Consider the following 20,374-nt stretch of genomic DNA (forward strand, 5'->3'; position numbering starts at 1 on the left):
AAAGTACTTAAATCACCTCATGATTGTAGTTCACGATCTGTCTACTAATCTGTAAAATGTGGTTTCTTTAACAAGCGAATGTTAGCCAATATCTATTAAGTCAGAGTAATCTAAATGTAAAATGTGATTTAAGAGGAAAAAAGCCAGAACAACCTATTTCTGTTTTGAAGGTTAAGTCCCATACACTCTGAGTTTAGGCCCAGTCTTATTTTTATCTGTACCTTAAAGGCTGTGAGGTTGTAGAAAAAGCAGAACCCTTTGAGAGTGATTGACCTTGGTTTGGATCCCAGCTCTACCTTGTACTAGCACTTAGCTACCAGCATGTTACTTAACCTCTCTGAGTCTCAGTTTCTTCATTTAATAACAAAGGGCGGGGGGGGGGGGGTGGAGATGTGTATGTCAGAAGGGTGGGATGGGCAATAAACTATTGGTATAAGGCTTAAATGAAATAATGTATATAGAATGATGAATACCATAAAAGTAGTTCTCTTCCTCTAACTGGTGATACCAAGTATTGATGTACTGGACTAGAGTTGTAAGGGAAAATCTAAGGAACAAGGAAAAAAAAAATAACAATTTTAAACTCATTTAGGTTCTTATATATTTTAGAAAAACTGGAATGCTGGACAGATGGCAGTGGAATTTTTCATCACTCTTTTGTTTTTGAATTTTCTTTTTAAGTGTTGCAGATGATCATGAACTTAATAGAAAGGTGACCTTCTTTTCTGAATAGATTTCTAATGTCAAGGTATTTGGCATCAGATTATGTTTCCATAGAAATTACTGTTTTTAGTGAAGGGTTATTTCTTAGCAGGATCATGGTAAAGAATGGGTTTCTGAGAAAGTGTCCTTATTTAAATTTAAAATTTTTTCTTTATGATAAAGATATCACTGATAGGCTTCTAATAAGTGCAAGGAGAACTATTTTTTGAGGGGCGCCTGGGTGGCACAGCGGTTAATCGTCTGCCTTCGGCTCAGGGCGTGATCCCGGGGTTACGGGATCGAGTCCCACATCAGGCTCTTCCGCTGTGAGCCTGCTTCTTCCTCTCCCACTCCCCCTGCTTGTGTTCCCTCTCTCGCTGGCTGTCTCTCTCTGTCGAATAAATAAATAAAATCTTAAAAAAAAAAAAAAAAAGAACTATTTTTTGAAACAACAAAGAAGTAGTTGATCTTTGAAGTTGCATGAAAGACCTAAACATGAAGTAAGTTCCATGGAATTAGCATCAAAATTATATATGTATAATTGTTAAATTTTCAGAAGTCTTTACCCCAAGGGAGAGTGGGGTGAAGAGAGGGTTTGTTAATATTTACTTAATGCCCTTCACAGATACAGAGTGACTCTTGGTTTAGGATTATGAAAATGTATTATTTCTAAATTGGTTCATTTGTTGTTTTTGTTTTATTTTGTTTTGTAAGTAAGCTCCACACCAATGTGGGGCTCGAACTCACAATCCTGAGATCATATGCTCTATGGACTGAGCCAGCCAGGTGCCCCTATAAATTGGTTCGTATAAATCACCTTGACTTTTCTTTTTCCAATCAAGAAGTCTGCCTTTTTCTTTCTTTTTATTGCCCCTCTTAAGCTTAAAGATCCAGAAAGAGACACGTTCGAATTTTTTTCTGGCTCTAACACCTTTAAGGTTCTGAGCCATTTTGGTAAGTGCCACAGCAAGTTCCTTTTTTCCGTTACCATTTAATACTAGTGGGTGTCATGGTCAGTGTCCAGTCCTTCCCATTTTTCTGAGAAATTGTCGGGAGGAAAAGAACATTTATTAAGCATGTACTATATGTACTAGAAAATATATTTTATGTACAGTGTACCTTTTAATCCTCACAACAGCTCACTGAGGTGGAAATTACTACCTCCATTTTACAAATAGTTCACCAAGTCAAGAGGTAAAAAAACATAGCTGGAACGTAAACCCAGATCAGTTCCATTTCTTATGCTGTTCCTAGCTGTTACAGGATCAGAAATTATTTATTAACCTCTCAATGAGAAATCAGGGAAAAAGCTCATAAACAAGCAGAATCATCCTTTGTTGTTGTTTTTTCCAAAAATTGAAATCCTCTCTATGGCAAATGCATCTTTGTCTTGCATTTGAATATAATCCTTATCCTTAGAATATAGAAAGTTTGACCAGTTTTTCTTTTGTTTAATTTTTAGGTGTAATAGTAAGGGAATGAAGCTTCAAGAGTACTGTGTAAATACTCTATTGCAGATGTTGTTAGAATTCTAAAATTGTACTTTTTTACTTTTTTTTTAATCTTGGGAGAAATTGAAAATATATATTAGACTCCCCTTTTGAATTTTTCTGCCCTCCTCTCCTTTCCAGGCCATATCACTAGCCACCAGGGATGAAATCCAATTATCTCAAACCTAAGCATTTTGTATTAATAAGCCTAAAGTGGAGAGAGAAGATAGAATAAAGCTATTAAAATAGTACCAGGGAAGAAATTAAGAGAAACTAGTTCTTCCTAAATCAGAGGATTATGCAGCTACTATCAGGAGTATCTTGGGACCTTTGATTTTTCATCTTATCCTGTCATGCCTAGTAGATGCACTGGATGATGTTGTTTTATTGTTTTTGGAATGGAGTCAACTCGACATTTAAATGAACGCTTTTTTGCATGGTGTATTGACTTGCACTAAAGTCCCGGGCACTCAGATCATGTTGCTGTCAGCTACTGTATATGCTCACATTAACAGCATTTAAAGGAGAAAACACAATCTAAAGGAAGAAGTATTATATATTCTTGTTATGCTGTCACCAAAGACCTCTCAAACCAGGTAGAGCACCTTTTCACCTCCCTTTTTTAAAATTGTGGTAAATATACATAAAATTTACTATTTTATCTATTTAAATATGTAATTAGTGGCATTAAATACATCTACAATGTTGTACAACCCTCACCACTGTCCATTTCCACAACTTTTTCATCATCCCAAATAGAAACTACCCATTCAGCAGTAACTGCCCATCACCCCTTTACCTCTGCCTCTATAACTTCTAATTACTTTTTTCTGCGAATTTACCTATTCTAGATATTTCATATGAGTGAAATCATAATATTTGTCCTTTTGGGTCTGGCTTCTATCTCTTAGTAGAATGTTTTCAAGTTTTGTCTATGTTGTAGCATATATCAGAATTTCATTCCTTATTATGGCTGAATAATATTCCATTATATGTAATATCACATTTTGTATATTCATCATCCATCAGTGGATATTTGGGTTGCTTCCACCTTTTGGCTATTTTGAATAATGCTACTGGGAACATTGGTATACCAGTATCTTTTTGAGTCTTTGCTTTTTTCTTCTGGGTATATAACCTGGAGTGGAACTGATGAATCATATAGTAATTATATGTTTAACTTTTTGAGAAAGTCCCAAACTGTTTTCCATAGTGGCTGCACCATTTTACATTTCCACTAGCAGTGAGTACATGAAGGTTCCAATTTGTCTACATCCTTGACAACACTTGTTATTTTCAGGTTTTTGTTGTTCTGATAATAGTCATTTTAATGGGTGTGAGGTTGTATCTCATTGTGGTTTTGATTTCCATTTCCCTAATGGCTGGTGATGTTGAGTACCTTTCATATGCTTAGTAGCCATTTGTATGGTATATCTCATTTGGAGAAATATCTATCTTAGTCCTTTGTCCGTTTCTTAATTGGATTGTTCAGTTTGTTGAGTTATAGGAACTCTTTAAATATTTTGGATATTAATCTTTTATCAAGTATATAATTTGCAGGTATTGTTTATCATTCTGTGGGTTGCCTCTTCGTTCTTGATAGTGTCTTTTGATGCAGAAAAGTGTTTACTTTTTATGAAGTCCAGTCCATCTATTTTTTCTTTTGTTGCCTGTGATTTTGCTGTTGCAAGAAATCAAGATAACAGAGATTTTCCTCTATGTTTTCTTCTAAGAGTTTTATAATTTTAGACCTTATGTTTAGGTCTTTGATCCATTTTGAGTTAATTTTTGTATGTGGGGTAAGGTAGGGATTCAACTTCATTCTCTTGCATGTGGAAATCTCTCAACACCATTGACAAGACTGTCCTTCTCTCCCTGAATGGTCTTGGCATCCTTGTAAAAAATCATTTGACTGTATATGCACCAGGTGGCGCTTTTTAAAAATAAAATATATGACAATGTAAGCATTTGTGTTGTGCTTCAGCATTTCTTCTGAAAGAAAGATCAGGCTCCTTGTAATAGTAATGAATTAAATTAATATGGAACACTAGCTGAGTGGAACTTAACTGTGGCTGGTGTGTAAACTGGATATATCTGTTGAAGTTCTTAGTGTGACAACAATGTCTATTAAAGTTTCCTGAAAAGTTTTTGGTATAAACTAAGGAAGGTAACCTATGTCAGAAAAGCCAAAGAAATTCTCATTGTCCCAAATCATGAATACTCAGGGCATCCTTCTTACAACTTGAAAAACGTAGAACTTGTACATTACTTTACTCCACATTCTCCCAAGCAGATTGTCTCTATACAAGAGATTTTTGTGTTAGGGAAGGAGCACCTTTAAGTCATTGAAAGTTATTAACCTATTTATATCTTCTGACTTATTCGTGAGGGATTTATTACTTTGTGAATGAATCAAATGTATATAGTAGAAGATTAAAAGAATATAAAAATAGTTGTCATTTGATAAGTAAAATGTGTTCATTATCCCTCTTAGTGATCTATTTTTTTTCTAAAAGGACTTTTAAACTGGGTTTTCGTTTGTTTTTCTGAAACAATAGAAAAAAGGAATAAACTGAGTGTTTGAACAGAGAAACTAGGGTGTTTGATAAAAAGAAGAAAAACTTCCCAAAGCAAATGATCCTTTTCCAAAAAGAAAAAACTGGGATTGTGGTTGATAAAATTATTAATAAAAATAAATTAGAAAACACCCACAAACAAAATAAAAGTCTCATCAGTATGTATTGTGCAAGGCATATGCCTCAGGGAGTGGTTAGTTTGAATGGGAGAAGGCTCGTTTGGATGAGTAAGTTCCATTATGTTTGTCCTCAACTCAGAAAAAAGAGTTGTGAAGATGCAAACTGATAATTTAGTACTAGAGAACAATCAGTGATTAGTATCAAGTATGCATTCAAAATAAGCTGAATTCTATAGAGCCTGTGGTTGAATGGGTTTGCATAACTGGAGGGTTCTTTATTTATAGTATTGACTGTAAAGCAATAAAATATACTTTATGTAAATCTCCAAAAGGGATTTGAGGTGACTTGCAAAATTAAACACATATAACATGGATCAGAAGACTACTTTTTATGAAAGAAAGCCTGTAATAAAATATGCTTCCAAATAGATATCCTTCGTATAGTCACCTTATTAGGGAAAACTTACTCCAGTATCACTGTCATCTATCTTTCTTTTCTTTCTCTTCTTTCTCTTTCTTCTCTTTCTTTTCTAGATTTTATTTTTAAGTAATCTTTACACCCAGCGTGGGGCTTGAACTCACAACCCTGAGATACAGAGTTCTCACACTCTACCGACTGAGCTAGCCAGGCACCCTTTTGCTGTCATTTCTTGAACATTTTAGGAATTCTTTTTGGAATTGTTTTCATAGCCAGTTTTAAAGACAAGAAAACCTGCTTCATCACTTCATTAAATAGTCACCTGTTTTTTAATCCACTTTGATTTGCCCTTTTATTCACTCGTTGCTCTGAAGAACTTTTCCCCCCTTTATTTTGGAATGACTTTTTTTTTTTTTTTTTAAAGTAGGCTCCATGCACAGTGTGGGATTAAAACTCAAAACCCTAAGATCAAGAATTGCATGCTCTACTGACTGAGCCAGCCAGGTGCCCCACTTTTCCTCCCTTTAAATTAAATTCATCCTCTGTTGACAAAAAATGTGCTGCTAGGGAGGATATCTAGAACAATGTGCTATAGACTCTGAAAGTAATTTTGAAAGAATTTTGAACTTGTTCTGAGTAATGGTTGCATTATTGGAATAAATATATATTGACTTGGGGAGTGATTATTTTGAATGGGAGAAGGCTCATTTGGCTGAGTAAGTTCTATTATGTTTGTTTTTAAAAGACATTATTTGGGGAGGGGATGGGGAAAATAAAAGGCATTATTTTATGTCACATCTCATAATGTAGTTTATTTTCATTTCACAGTTTTTGTTTTTTTTTCCTGTTTTGGTGTAGGTGTCTTTTAGAGAGAGAGAACTTAGAACTTATTTTGGAATAAATCTGATCTTTAGGTAAAAATATTTGCCTTCTTTATTAGTATGTTTTCTTTAACTGAACTAAGCTATTTTTTAATAATTTATTTATTTATTTTTTTAAAGATTTTATTTATTTATTTGACAGAGAGAGACAGCCAGCGAGAGAGGGAACACAAGCAGGGGGAGTGGGAGAGGAAGAAGCAGGCTCCCAGCGGAGAAGCTTGATGTGGGGCTCGATCCTAGAATGCTGGGATCACGCCCTGAGCGGAAGGCAGACGCTTAACGACTGAGCCACCCAGGCGCCCCTAAGCTATTTTTTTTAAAGCTATTGTTGATGGCATCTCCAGTTTAAAATTTTTCTCCCATGTTTACACTTCTGTTTTCTTTGGCCCAACATATGATACACCTAATGTGTTAACTTTGACTTCCTAAGAGTATAAATTTATGAGAATACTAATCAGTACTCTCATACCAAAAGAGCAGTGCTTTTGGTAGAACAGGTGCTTTTGGTAGAACAGGTTTTCTCATCAAGACTGTAAGATTGGGATATGTGGGTGGCTCAGTCGGTTAAGCACTTGCCTTCAGCTCAGATCATGATCCTGGGGTCCTGGGATCGAGCCCCACATCCGGCTCCCTGCTCAGTGGGGAGCCTGCTTCTCCCTCTCCCCACCCCCTCCTTGTGCTCTCTCTCTCTCTCTCTCAAATAAATAAAAATTAAAAAAAAAAAAGGCTGTAAAATTGACAGCCTTAGTATAGCTAAAAGATTTCTGAACAATCCTTAGTTTGGAAGGCTCTTATTATAACTTATTGCTGACAAAAGACTGTTCTAGTATGGCACTGGTCTGTAAGTGAGAAGGATATTTAAGCAGTAATTAGAAGAGTTTGGGTGCAAACTAGTTAATAATTTTGTATGTGCATGTATATGATAACTTGTGTATAATTGTGGTATTTCAATATTCTATGAAAGATCAGTTTGAAAACTTTTGATCTGATAAAAGTTATTAAATTGGAAGAGAAAAGATTAGGGAAGATAAGTGAAACCAGAACCCAAGATACTGGGGCACCTGGGTGGCTCAGTCGGTTAAGTGTCTGCCTTCTGTTCAGATCATGGGGATCGAGCCCTGCATCAGGCTCCTTGCTCAGCGGGGAGCCTGCTTCTCCCTCTCCCTCTGCCTCTCGCTCCCCCCCCCCCCAGCGTGTGCTCTTTCTCAAATAAATAAATAAAATCTTAAAAAAAAAGTCCAAAATACTGATACTTGTTAAAGCTTGGGTGGTAGTTTTAAAGTACCTTCTCTAATATTCTCTGTATTTTTGTGTATGATTAAAAAATATTCTTAATAAAGTTAAGTTAAAAAACTAGATATAGAAGGTTCCTGACTGGCTCAGTTGGTAGAGTCTGCAACTCTCTCTCTTTCTCTCTCTCTCAAATAATAAATAAATAAATCTTTAATTTTTTTTTAATTTAAAAAGAGTCTTAACATAATAGTTATTTTGATCCATCATCTCTTTTTTTGCATATACATTCTCTGAATGTTTGCTTTATCCTGGGGTTAATGGTCACTGAGAAAAGGACAAAATGATAATGAAGTCAAGCTGTGTAATGAAGATTTAAGGTTCGTGGTTAAAAGCCTGCTGGGTCAGGGAACTCTAATAGTGGAGGTTACCTAGGCGGATCATGAGGTGATTCTGATTCTTTTAATCTTTGGGAACATTGGTTTGGTTTGACAGTCATACGAAGGAATCAAACTCAGGTAATTATTGTTGTTCTGTCATAATTGTTAGGCACTGTGATCGGGGACCACATTAAGTGACTGCATAAAGATTCCTTTATTTCCTAAGGTTTTTTATCCACCCTCTCAATTTTTCTTTGAGATAAATAGAATAACAGGATTATCTAGGATACTCTGTGGTTATTGAAGAGTGAATTTACTTCCATCTGGATTTACAATTCAGTAAGTACCTAAATTCTATTTACTTCAAGACTCTGAGGAGGATAGTCAAAACATTTCGATTAGGTGGGAAAGCTTGTGTGGAAGTATATGACCTAAAGTCTACACTAGACTTTGCACACTGATGGCCCATGGACCCAGTTCAGACCACAGACTATAGTTGGCTCAAATAGAGATTGTTGGTTTTTAAAATTGAGTCCGTAGTTAAAAAGTGAGAGCTAGAAGTAAAAAATTCAGGCTGGCTGTTATCACACAATTGGCGACATTTGGCTCTAGTTCCCATAGGATAGTTGAGTATGAGTAGCTAAGTAGCTATTTCCCCCTTTAGGCAAGATATGCACCAATGCTTATTAGCCCATTTTGCACAATAATTGAACACTGATAGAGATGTTTGGAACATATTACCTGAATCTGAGTCTCAGAAAGTCTGTCTGGTGAACTTTAAAGTACCTTGAGATATTGGCTATAAAAATGAACTATCTGTTTAAAGTTGAATAAATCATGTTTAGTTTTTAAGAAGACTTCCTGAGCTGGGTTAATTGGCCCTTTTTCTGTCCGTCTATACCTCCCTAGTGACATTATGGAATTGATCTTCTAAAATTGTTATAACTATCTAATCGTATATCCCTGTAATACCGTTTGAGCTCCTTCAAGCCACTGACCATGGGTTGTTTTTTGTTCTTAGCATCTAGTACCTGGTACACAGAAGGGATCCAAATGTTTGTGATAGTACTGTAACTTCAGTACAGGCGTTTCTGTTTTGTTTTCGTAAAAGCATTTGAGTGTGATGATCTGTTCTTATTTTGGTGAAAAGAATTACATAATAGCTGTTTCAATTTTAAAATTATAAGCAGCTCCTTTGGTTAGGGAGGATTTTTAAAGTTATTGTCTCAATTTTTCAGTTTTTCTGTTTTAAATTGAAAGCCATACTTTCTGGATGGAAACTACACTTACTATGGTGAGCACTGCATAATGTATCTGTTGTGCACCTGACACTAATACAACATTGTATGTTTTTTCATTTTATTTTAAAATAGTAATTTTTAAAACAAATCTCTTTCTTACCATTTAATTTTGCTTTTGCAGTGAATTGAAATTGGCAGTTTTCCAAATTCCACTTGTTTATTTACATTCTTAACCATTTGGGAGTTGATATTTTATATTACTAAAAGTGTTGCATGGCATCTAGCTTTTGTATTTTAAGTAAATTAAAATTAAGATCATTTTTAGAAATTTTCAGTTATCTTTTTAGGATCATTTGTGATCTCTTGGATTAGAAATAGAAGTTTTTACTATGTCTGTGTTATTGTGTTACGGTTTTCAAATAGTTTTAAAAAGTGGGAAAAATCCTCTGTTGTTTATATGAGAATTGGAAAGGTTTTATTTAAAATCTCTGTAATGAAAATGTGAATCAATTTGCCTTTTCTAGTTACAGTCTCAGAGAACCAACATTGCATAACCTAAATAGAGAATGTTGATGGTAATCACATTCACAGCGTAAAAGCAAGTAACTATTCTTGGGTGGTTGGGTTGGATATTTGTTTTTCCTAGTGATTGGTGGTGGTGGTTTTTCCTAGTTGTAATGTTTTAGGACTTTTAGACATTATATTTGGTCATTTTTGCTCTTTTATTTAGTACCATCTTTCTTTCACAAGAAAGCTGGAGGAGTCAAACCATATGTTTTAAAAACCCAAACGTCTCTAGGGAAAGTGACTCCCTATAAAGTTAAACATAAAGCGTATCTTAAAAGTGTCAATACCTTATATGTATCTTCAAGTCGGTGATTTTACTAGACTAGGTAGTTTCTCTAACTTTATGAAAGTAGAATAATAAGACCCTGCTTACTGAGGGCAAATACCACTGATAGAATCACAATAAAATTTTCCTTCTATTCCATATTTAGACATCTGATTAGATTTTTAGCAGCGTGATGTTGGTTCTTGTCTGTACCAAGATGACAAATTTAGGTGTTGGAAGGGTAGAAGAGTAGGTAGTTAGGTACAAGTAGACGTACTTTAAATGGGTGCTTAACAGCAAGATGAGACTACTCTGGTTTATTCTTGTATCCTTTTTTAGCCTGTTTCACTTACCGTAGTTCAATTTTAAATTTTGTTTACCAGCTGCATTCAGTTTTTGTCATATAAACCTGAAATGTGCTAGAGAAAATAAACTAAAACAAAATAAATTTCTTTTTCTGCTTATCTTTTAACTTAATATTTCAGGATCAGACTTGGCTTTATTCCAGGCTCAGGGATAAATAAAATTTAAATAACGCACAATACTTAGGCTTATCTTCAACACCCTTGTTTTGTTATGGCCATTTAGATGAACTTTAGTGATGGTCAGAGGCTTCTAATTAGGAGGGCAGTAACTCCTGTAAATACCAGTATCCAAATGGGGTCTCTCTGTTCCAGCCCATCGCAACAGTTTTAAAACCAGTTTTTGTTTTTGTTTTTGTTTTGTTTTGTTGCTTTGTTTTGTTTTTTAACAGGAGAGCCAGTGTAACTCCTTCAAGACTGGAGTGGCACTCTGCATCTGCGTCTGCCTCATGTGAGTTCTCATTTTGGCAGCAGCACTCTGCTAGGCTGGAACCTCTGTAGAGGTTTGCCCTTCCTTTTTCTAAAGTCTGTAAACTACTATACACATTGTGTCTTGGTGGCAAAGGTAACAAGTGCATGAGAATTTTAGACTTCCCGCAGAAAGATTTTGGCTCATTTCAAAGAGATGGTCTCCTCTAACATAGGTTCTATCTTGTATGAACAACATTTCTCAAAACAGAGCCCATAACTTTCATCCCCACAACACATAGTTGATGCTTTTTGGAGAACTGTTTTTTCCTTACAGATTATGGAGTAAAGAATATCTTTAAATGTTCTCAGTAGCTTCAGCTTTCAAAGCTTTGGTTGTTCCCTTTATAGTCTAGTTACATAACCTGAGAACACCGTGTGCTGCTCTGGTGGCTGAAGCACTCCTCTTTTCTGGACTCTGGCCCTTGAAATAACTTCTTCCTTTGTCTTTGAACATTGGGTAAATTAGGTTAGGCTTGAGGACTTTCTTGAGGAAGAAATAAGCAGTGAATGTGTGAGATCATGTTTACTCTGAATTATTGGCTGTTTTGGAAAGTCAGTTGTAAGAATTGAGCTTGAAGTTATGCATCATTTACTCGCCAGTTTTGTAAGAGACATTGAAATCAGAGCCTTTGCAGCTGTGGAGAGGCATAGAGCTCTATGGTCTGAGGTGATGTATGTGGTTCCCCGCAAGTATTAAGGCTGACTTTGAAGGGCCTGGTAATTAAAAAAAGGAATTTTGCTTTTATTCATTTATTTTTCAAGGAATGGTGATACTTTGTAGGCTTTGGGACTAGTCATTTTTGCTACCAGGTCAGAACAAAATGTGATTATTCAGTTCATTCCCAAGGGATACTTAGAACAAACTTGTGATCTGTTCCTGGTTGTACTGTATAGTGCTCTAGCAGATGATTTAATGACCTGGGAATTCGTGTTACTGAAATGATTATCCGGGAAGCTTATGAGAAAATGTCAATAGCTTGTAGGTCTTACTGATTAATATAGAGCTTAGTGAAATAGTGTTGTCAAAGTGGAACTTGAACTCTCTTTGCTAAATCCATTCCCACCTGTGACTAGAGCAGTTTATTTTGGACTAGGTGAAAGAAATTGGAGGGAGGGTAGTGTGTTTCAACACCTAGGCTTAAGTTTTGATGGCCTATGTAATCTAGAAATTCATTTTTAACAGTGGTAGCATATCCCTCCACAAAGAGCTTTGGATGAGACTCAGGGAGACCTAAATTCTGGTTTAAGTTTACATTTGTACTTGCTATGTAACTTCAGGTCAGCAAATGGGGAAAATTCATTGTATTTTTAGGAGGTACCCTAAACTCATTGGTAAAAGGAAATTTAAGGTATTTATTTCTATAGGTGCATTTACTAGAAAGTCACCTCAGTCGAACACTTGGAATAAAGATAAATGTGGCAAGTGTGTAGTGTTTTATTTTCTGCTGTTTTAGGGTTTGTGCTGGCAAAATGGGGATTTGAGTTCTCCTCCCCCCATATTTTTTTTCTTCACTAAAAAATTCTGAAGAAATAGATTTGGGTTTCAAACCAGAGTGTCTCCTACAACACGGGCTTTAATCACCATTACTCCATCACTATAATTATCTGATCTCTAACTGGGGAAAATGGCTCATTTAGGGGTCAGCTTGGGTGGGGGTGATTAAGGTTTGTTTGGGTTTTTTTGACTCCCGTTCTTAAGGTGTATCCAGCAAATTATTCTTCTGAAAAAATTAGTAATTGAAAAGATTTTATATGGGCCAAATCCTGTAAGCATGTATGTCAGTGGATTATCCAAATTGCTTAACTAGACTGGAATTTTGTTTCATTAAATATTGTTTGAAATAAGTGGGGCTTTGTTAGGATTGAGAAAGTTTTTTTATGGAAATTTTGTTAAAAGAGATTTACTCTCAGCTGGAATGGAAGCACAGTATTGGGTGAGAGACATTATTTTATATTCTCAGAATAATTCAGATTGACATCAGTCAATACTACTTTCCTGGTTTTAGTATAATACACCAGCTCTTATTCTTTTAGTGTGTAATGAGTATACAAGCACTTTAATACACCAGCTCTTATTCTTTTAGTGTGTAATGAGTATACAAGCACTTCCTTTGTCCCAGTGTACATCGTTTAGATTTAAGACACTCATGGATTCCAAAAGGGTTTTTGGGGGTTTTTTTGGTGCGAGAGGATGATGATGGAGATGGAATTAACAGAGAAAATACATGGCCAGTTTGGGGAATATTAGTGTTAGCATTAGCATTAAATTATTTTTACCCCTGAGATGACAAAAGAAATGACAGCTGCTTTTGTCATTAGTCTGAGATGAGACTCAAGGGCCTCCTTCTCCTAAAGGGCCTTAAAAATGTTAGGCTTTTAAGATATAACAGATGTTTATTAAAAGATTTTGAAAGCTCACCCTGCTTTTTTAACATCTCAACCTAATTTAAAAATAATGGATATATACATTAATATGTTACAAGTTGTAAAAGTACAGAAGGTAAAAGTGTACCTCCATCCCCATTTCTTAGCTACTCAGTTCCCTTCTGTGGAAGTGACCAGTATTACTGGTTTCTTTTATGTAGTTCCAGAAATATTCCAAAAGATTGCTTTTGGCTAGGAAAAGTTGAATAGTACTCATTAAGATAATAGCACTAATTTAGGTCGGCAGACTAATTGCAGTGAAAAATCAGTTTGAGCCATAGGCTATATATTAATTGTGGATAGAAGAACAGTAGTAATATAATAATAATAATAACTGCATTATTGGGAGATAAAAATGAATGGATTTTTTTTTTTGCCTCATTTGGCATTTAGCAAGATTGAAGGTCTTTTTATTTTTTATTTTTCTTTTTAATACAGCTTACCCACTCCTAGAGACTGATGGGAAGATGCTTACCTAAATATTGCATTTGGAGGAAGCCTATTTAAAGGAGCAACATTTTCTTTATGCTGAACTGCAGTGATGATTCGAAAAAGTTTTTTCATTGTAGAAGATTTTGGAGATATAGAATAGTAGAGAGAAAGCCCCATATTCAAAAATCCATTTTATTTCACCTGTAACAAACTCAGTAGGCTTCTTTGGCAGAGAAGGATATATATATATATTTTATACATACACTTGCATATACCCATCCTTCCATAATCACATCTCATAAAATGAGTCCTAATTCTTTTTTTAATGTGTATTTCCAGTTTTTATTGAGAAATAATTGACATATATCACTGTATAAGTTTAAGGCATACAAAAAAAATAAGGCATACAGCATGTGATGGTTTGATTTACATATAGTGGGAAATGATTACCATAATAGCTTCAGCTAACATCCGTTTTTTGATATAGATAAAAAGAAAGGAAAAAAATTTTTTCTCCTTGTGATGAGAGCTCTTAGGATTTACTCTCTTAACAACATTCCTGTATATCATACAGTGAGTGGTGTTAGCTAAAGTCCTCATGTGGTCCATTACATCCCTAGTACTTGCTTATCTTATAACTGAAAGTTTGTGCCTTTTGATCACCTTCCTCCAGTTCTCCTTCCCTCTACCCCCAGTGATAATTCTTTAATATCTAATTCCCAGTGCACATCCAGATTTTCCTAATTGTCCCAGACTTGTCTTTTTATGGTTGATATTGCAGCAATAACTTAAAATGCAATTTTGATGGCTTTATATTATTGTTAGTGCTGATAAGAAAACAAGTTAATCCTGATAAATAGAATTATATGCTGATTGGAGAAGGAGTATAAAGCAACTACCAAGCCAAATAGGGATTGTAAAAATAGACTGTTTTTTTTAAAGCTCATTTTAAAGAATTCCTACACCAATTGTACACATCAGTGAAGCCTTCAACATATATAGACCTCTCAACCTGGTTAATATCACAGCCGTGCATATTAGTTCCTTTTTCTGCCTTTTAGATTGTGGGTGTGAAAGAACAGATAAAGGGAACAGTTTCCTAAGAAATGAAAGAATTTTTCTGAAATGTCTGATAATTCATCTTGTTGCTCTTGCTTCTACGAAATATGACCTGTTTCCACAGACTAACAGTTGAGTTCTGTGATTATTCGGGGCAGTACAAAACATGGAGTTTGAGGAAAGAGAAGAAAATGGCATATTTAGGAAGAGGGAGGAGCTGGGAAAGAGTAGAAATTCACTCATTTGCCCTTTATTTTCATTGACTATTATTATAATGAGAACCTCTTCTTTGTACAGTGTACAAGTCTCCAGAGTATGAGTCCCTTGGCTTTGAACTTACTGTGGAGAGATTAGTTTCTATTGGCTACCCTCAGGAACTGCTCAGCTTTGCTTATGATTCTACATTTCCTACCAGGTAATTTTTCAAGATTTTTTTGGATTAAAACCCTTCCCTCTATTCCCCAAGTTAATAATTCCAAATGCATCTCTGACCGTGCCCACCCTCAAAGGAACCAAAAAAGATTTTTTGGTTGATGTTGGTTCTAAAATTACCATGGACTTTTCATGTACACTGTATCTTTTGTGTTCTTGAATTGAGCTTAGTTTATTGTTACTGAAGATCTATTTATGGGAAAGAAGAAAGATGAATAAAACCGATGGGCAGTAATCACTCCGACCTTTTGCTCTTGGAGAGCAGTTACGTGCTTTACTAGTACATTCACTTGGTCATCAGGAGCCTTTTTGGCAGTTTGCGTTTTTGGATTTGATAGGGAAGATTTAAGATTAAGAAAGATGGTGTTAGAGATGCCATCATATATGTCCCATATGTAGCATTTATTAGAGGGAAATATAAACCAGCTCATTTGTCCAAGGAAATTAAAAGATTCTTTTAGAATGGAACCACTGTATTAGGAGGAATTATAGTTCATACCTTGTTTAAGCTCTTATTCCTTACAGAAAACAGTTGTGATTATTTGGACAGAGTAAATAGTTTTAAGTTGCTCTGTGTTTAGTTTTTAAGATTTTATTCACTCACTTCAGCCTCCAGGATTATATTGTTGGGAACATGCTTGAGTTGTCATAAAACTTGAGTAAGATGGCATTGGTTTATAATGATTAATAATACTACATTGCCTCTATTATTTTTATATTACTGATGATGTCTTCGTTTTCACATAGGGGACTTGTTTTTGATACACTATATGGAAATCTTTTGAAAGTTGATGCCTATGGAAACCTTTTGGTCTGTGCACATGGATTTAACTTCATAAGAGGGTGAGTTCATAGAACCTTTAGCCTCTTTCTAGTGTTTTTTATAGTGAAACAATATGAAGATCACCTTGTCTCCCCAGATGTAATATGCTTTCCTGTTCCTTCATCATTAAAGAGCAATTCTGTGCATAAGGATACTTAACAATTATTTATCAGGCAGTTAGGACCCAAACTGACTTATAAATATAGTCAGCAGTTGCATTTTGTGTAAATTAAGTGGTTTCTAATGATATAGCATCCAACAAAGCTAATCTTGAAACTTGCCCAAAAAGAACTGTAGTAGCTTTGACTTATTTGAAATTCTAAGATTTTTATTTTCTCCTTTTTAATACAGTTCTCAGGTAGCTGCTCAGAAGAGGTATGTATATAAAAGTGCTTTGAAAAATTTAAAACTACAACAGTGTAAACGACTAAGATTTTTAAAAGCTAATATATTGTTTTTAATCTAATGAATAGCTTCAGATATTTGGTCATGTGATTAAATTTTTAAAAACATGGGTTAAAAATGAATAAGGGTGATAATATTTAAAACAAAGAAGAGTAAGCTTTATTAATCAGAATATTACCACTATTCTCACTAATTTGGACTTTCCACCCGAGTAAACAGCAGACAAAATTTAGTGTCTACTGTTTTGGCGAAACATCCCAATTTTTTCTTTAAAAATCACAATACCACAATTTGACACTTTCTGTCATTGTGGCTGTACAATTGTACATTTTCTCCACTATTATACTACCTAATTTACTGCTGACACTGTATTAGGGACAGAGCAACTCTTAAAACCAAAATAGATTATGTGTCAGTCTCTCATAACTCTTCTGTATGTTATTCTCAAAGGCAAAGTAGTAAAAACCACATGGTCTGCATTGAAATTTTTAAAGAGACAATGTCTTTTTGGTAAATACTTTTGTGATAAGCACAAACTAACTGTACCAGAGTATCCTTTAAATCTGAGGTCACAGCAGTGCCCTATTGGAAGTGAAGCATCTGATATAAGACTTTCCAGCTTGAAGATTTCCAAGTATACTTAGTGAGAAGAGTGTGAAGTAAACACCCTACCTTGACACGTCTGGGCAGGCCAGTGATTATATCCACCTTTCACTGTTCCTCTCATGAGGGGTTTGTTCAGGATTCATGAGTATCAGGAGACAGGATTTAGAATGTAAAGCAATTGCAAATAATGCTAGCAACCTAAGCTATTTTGTATGTGGATATTGTACCATAATTCAAAATCCCAATGAAAATAAACCAAGGTTCTATTTATTAATGTCTGAAAAGGGGTTTTTGTGTTATGGGGGAGGGGTAGTTCGAGAAGAAAGGGAAGGGAAGTTGTTCTATAAATTAGTACTGCAATTAGATTTACTAACTCAAGATCCACAGACCTTCTTTCTTTCCTCAAATAAACCAATAAAGTTTCCAAATAGCTCCTTTGGAAGTACATTTAGTAGTGTTTCAAAAATAAGTCATTTATGGGTAATGCAGAATCATTCAAACAACACACGCTGTACAGTCTTCAAAGGAAAAGCCTGTGGAAAAGGAGAGGTTGAGGATGGAGGGAGAGGGAAGGTGAACTGTTGAAGCATACTGATGAACAAGGCTGGAAGGGAGGTTAGAGCTGCATCAGGCATAACCTTACATGCCTTGCCAACGAGTTGGGGCCTCTTTTTTGGACAATGGCCAAAGGCCTTTAAGGTTTTAGAGTAGGATAATATTGAGATCAAATCTTTATTCTGTGAGTCACAGAAAGTTAACAGTATTCTGTACTGTCACTGTTTTCCTCCCAACTTCCAAGTCTAGCATTCCTTCCTTCTTAATTTTTATTTTAAATATATGGTAGCCTCATTTGACACTTAAACAAAATATAATTGCTAACTATATTTATAAGTCAGTTTGGGTTCTAATTGCCTAATAAATAACTGTTAACTGCCCTTATGTAAAGGAATTACTCTTTAACAATGGAGGGAATAGGAAAGTATATCTAAGGAGAAAGTGTCACCTTTAAACCTGACTGAGGAAAGCATATCATTACTATTCCTGTCCACCTTAATTTTCATTACAGAATATCTTAGAAGGCTAGAAAATGCATATTCTACAAAGTTATTCCTTATTGGGAACTTCTATTTCAGAAGGGTAACTAAGACAGGGAGCTATTGTGATTTTATATTCCTAACTAGAGTTTATGCCATTGGTAGTTAACAGACCCAAGTAGAAATTTACCCAGATTACTCTGATATGAACTTTAAATTTGATGTCCTTTATTTAGATTAGTTATCTCTATATATTCATTGTGAGAACTGTACATTTTTAAAATAAATATTCTATTTTTACACACACTGTACAACCAGTGTGGGGCTTGAACCCACAACCCCCGATCGAGTCCCACGTGCCACTGGCTGAACCAGCCAGGCGCCCTGGGAATTGTGCCTTTTTATATTTTAGTTTTTCTCCTTTTGGGTTTCTCTGTACTATTTTTGTTCTACCCCCTTCCTCTTCTTGGAGTGTTTCATTTCACTCTCCATGGTCCTTGGGTGTATCTAACAACTTTTATCTGTTTTGCTGGTTTTCCTTTTAACCCTGAATGTTCTCCATGGGTTTATTCAGTCGTTTTTCCTCTGCACTGCAAGGGGCCTCACTACTGTGACAGTCTTCATGACTTCATCTGTTACCTGAGTGTAGATGACCCCAGTTCTCTCTGAAGTCTGAATCTCTGTGTTAAGTTCTTGACCTTTATTACTAATTGCCTATAAAAATCTGTTTACTTTGAGCTTAATGTATCCAAAATAGAATTCCTCTTACATCTACTTCTTACCCCGTTTTCATATTTCTGTCAAGGGTATCACCACCCTCAGAGACACCTTCGTGTGAGCAGCAGCGTCTTTTGACTCTCATGTCCCTCATCTGCCACAGACAGCCGGTTGCCTGGTCTTGTTCATTTTACCTTGGCGGTCTCTCATGATTAATGCTTCCCTTTAATATCCTATGCCACCACTCTAAGACCCTACCTGCTCTCCTCTGGATGACTGCAGTAACCACTTACCTGATATCTTTTGCTGCATAATAAATTACTTCAAAACTTAGTGGGTTGAAACAGTGACCATTTTATTTAGCTCAAAATTCTGAGAGTCATCTGGGCAGTTCTGGGGTTGCTCTGCTGGTCTGGCACGGCCTCACTCGCATGTCTGGCATTTGGCAGCCTGTGGCTGGGGTGCCTCATTTCTGTGTGTAGCCCTTTATCTCCCAGCAGGTTATGTCACTCATTCACTCCTAGTCTCAGAGGTGCAAGTGCAGCAAGAGTCGGCAAGGCCCAGTGTGCAAGTGTTTTCCAAGCCTCTGCTTGGATCCCTAGTCACTGCTGTTCGAGCCTGTGTTTGAGGATGGAGAACTAGACCAAGCCTCTCAATCAGAGGAACTGCAGAGTCACGCATTACAATGCATAGGAAGAATTTGTAGCCATTTTGCAACATAATCACATTACTTTCTCCTTTTTATCCTAAAATTGTTACTAGTTGAATATTTTTATAATTTAGCTCTGATGGTTTTATCCCTTTGCTTAAAAACTGTCAGTGGTAAAAACCAACCAAACAGAAACAAAAAACAAGCCCCAAAGTCTACCAGTCGCACTCTGTTGCCCCTGAATGAAGAATAACAATAGCATGATCTGCCTCAGTTCATCTTTCTAGCTTTATTTTTCTCTGCTCCCCTCGCTCTTCTCCAGTTGGGACTCGTTTTTGAATTGGTCTGTTGAGCCTTTAAGGACCAACCTCTATGCCACCTTTTTCATGAATCCTTCCTAGATTTCCCTCTCATCACATTCACTCTTTTCCTACCCCTTTAGTTGAAGTGGTCCCCTCTTCCTCCATTTTTCACATAGCTGTCTGCACCTTTCCTGTGCCAGTTGTGATATATATATATATATATATATTTTTTTAACCTGGTGATAACGGTGTATGTGACTCACCTCCCTTACCAGACTAAGAACTTTTTAAGGGCTAGAACCCGAGCTTGTTTATCTTCGTAGCTACTCATGTGTAATATTTAGAACCCTTCCTTGTACGTAGCATACCAACATATTTGAATGAATTTTTGAATGATGAATATTTCTCATAGCTATTACAATGTTCATTTCTTGAATGTCAGTTAATTTAAAATTTTTTCTTTCAGACCAGAAACTAGAGAGCAGTATCCAAATAAATTTATCCAACGAGATGACACGGAAAGATTTTACATTCTGAACACACTGTTCAACCTACCAGGTAGACTCATTCTGTGCTTATTTATTACGGATGCTTTCCCTTCTTTTCATGATCATTTGTCTTTGCTCAGGGGAGATCATGAAATAAGTTTGAATTATCTCACTTAAGCTTATGAATATCTATTCTTCATTTTTCAGAGACCTACCTGTTGGCCTGCCTTGTAGATTTTTTTACTAATTGTCCTAGATATACCAGGTATGTATATGGTATAATTTTCTTTTTCCGATTGAT

General features: G+C 35.6%; 1 protein-coding gene across 9 annotated transcripts in view; it reads left to right on the plus strand.

The window, feature by feature from the left end:
- The window catches only part of NT5C2 (5'-nucleotidase, cytosolic II), an 86,183-nt gene that overhangs the window by 54,079 nt on the left and 11,730 nt on the right, over window positions 1-20,374 (plus strand). For 5 of the 9 annotated variants that reach the window (XM_045803019.2, XM_087862745.1, XM_045803021.2 and 2 more), the window contains 5 exons: window positions 14,915-15,032; window positions 15,797-15,892; window positions 16,224-16,247; window positions 20,052-20,143; window positions 20,281-20,338. In XM_045803019.2, the coding sequence (XP_045658975.1) occupies window positions 14,915-15,032; window positions 15,797-15,892; window positions 16,224-16,247; window positions 20,052-20,143; window positions 20,281-20,338 (388 nt within the window). Of the gene's footprint in view, window positions 1-10,623; window positions 10,683-13,564; window positions 14,749-14,914; window positions 15,033-15,796; window positions 15,893-16,223; window positions 16,248-20,051; window positions 20,144-20,280; window positions 20,339-20,374 lie in introns of those variants that run through there. The other 4 variants (XM_087862749.1, XM_087862747.1, XM_045803026.2 and 1 more) reach the window with 3 other exon arrangements.

Source organism: Ursus americanus, chromosome 6 (genome assembly GCF_024610735.1).
Source record: "Ursus americanus isolate L20-20 chromosome 6, mUrsAme1.1.p, whole genome shotgun sequence".
Lineage (NCBI taxonomy): Eukaryota > Metazoa > Chordata > Mammalia > Carnivora > Ursidae > Ursus > Ursus americanus.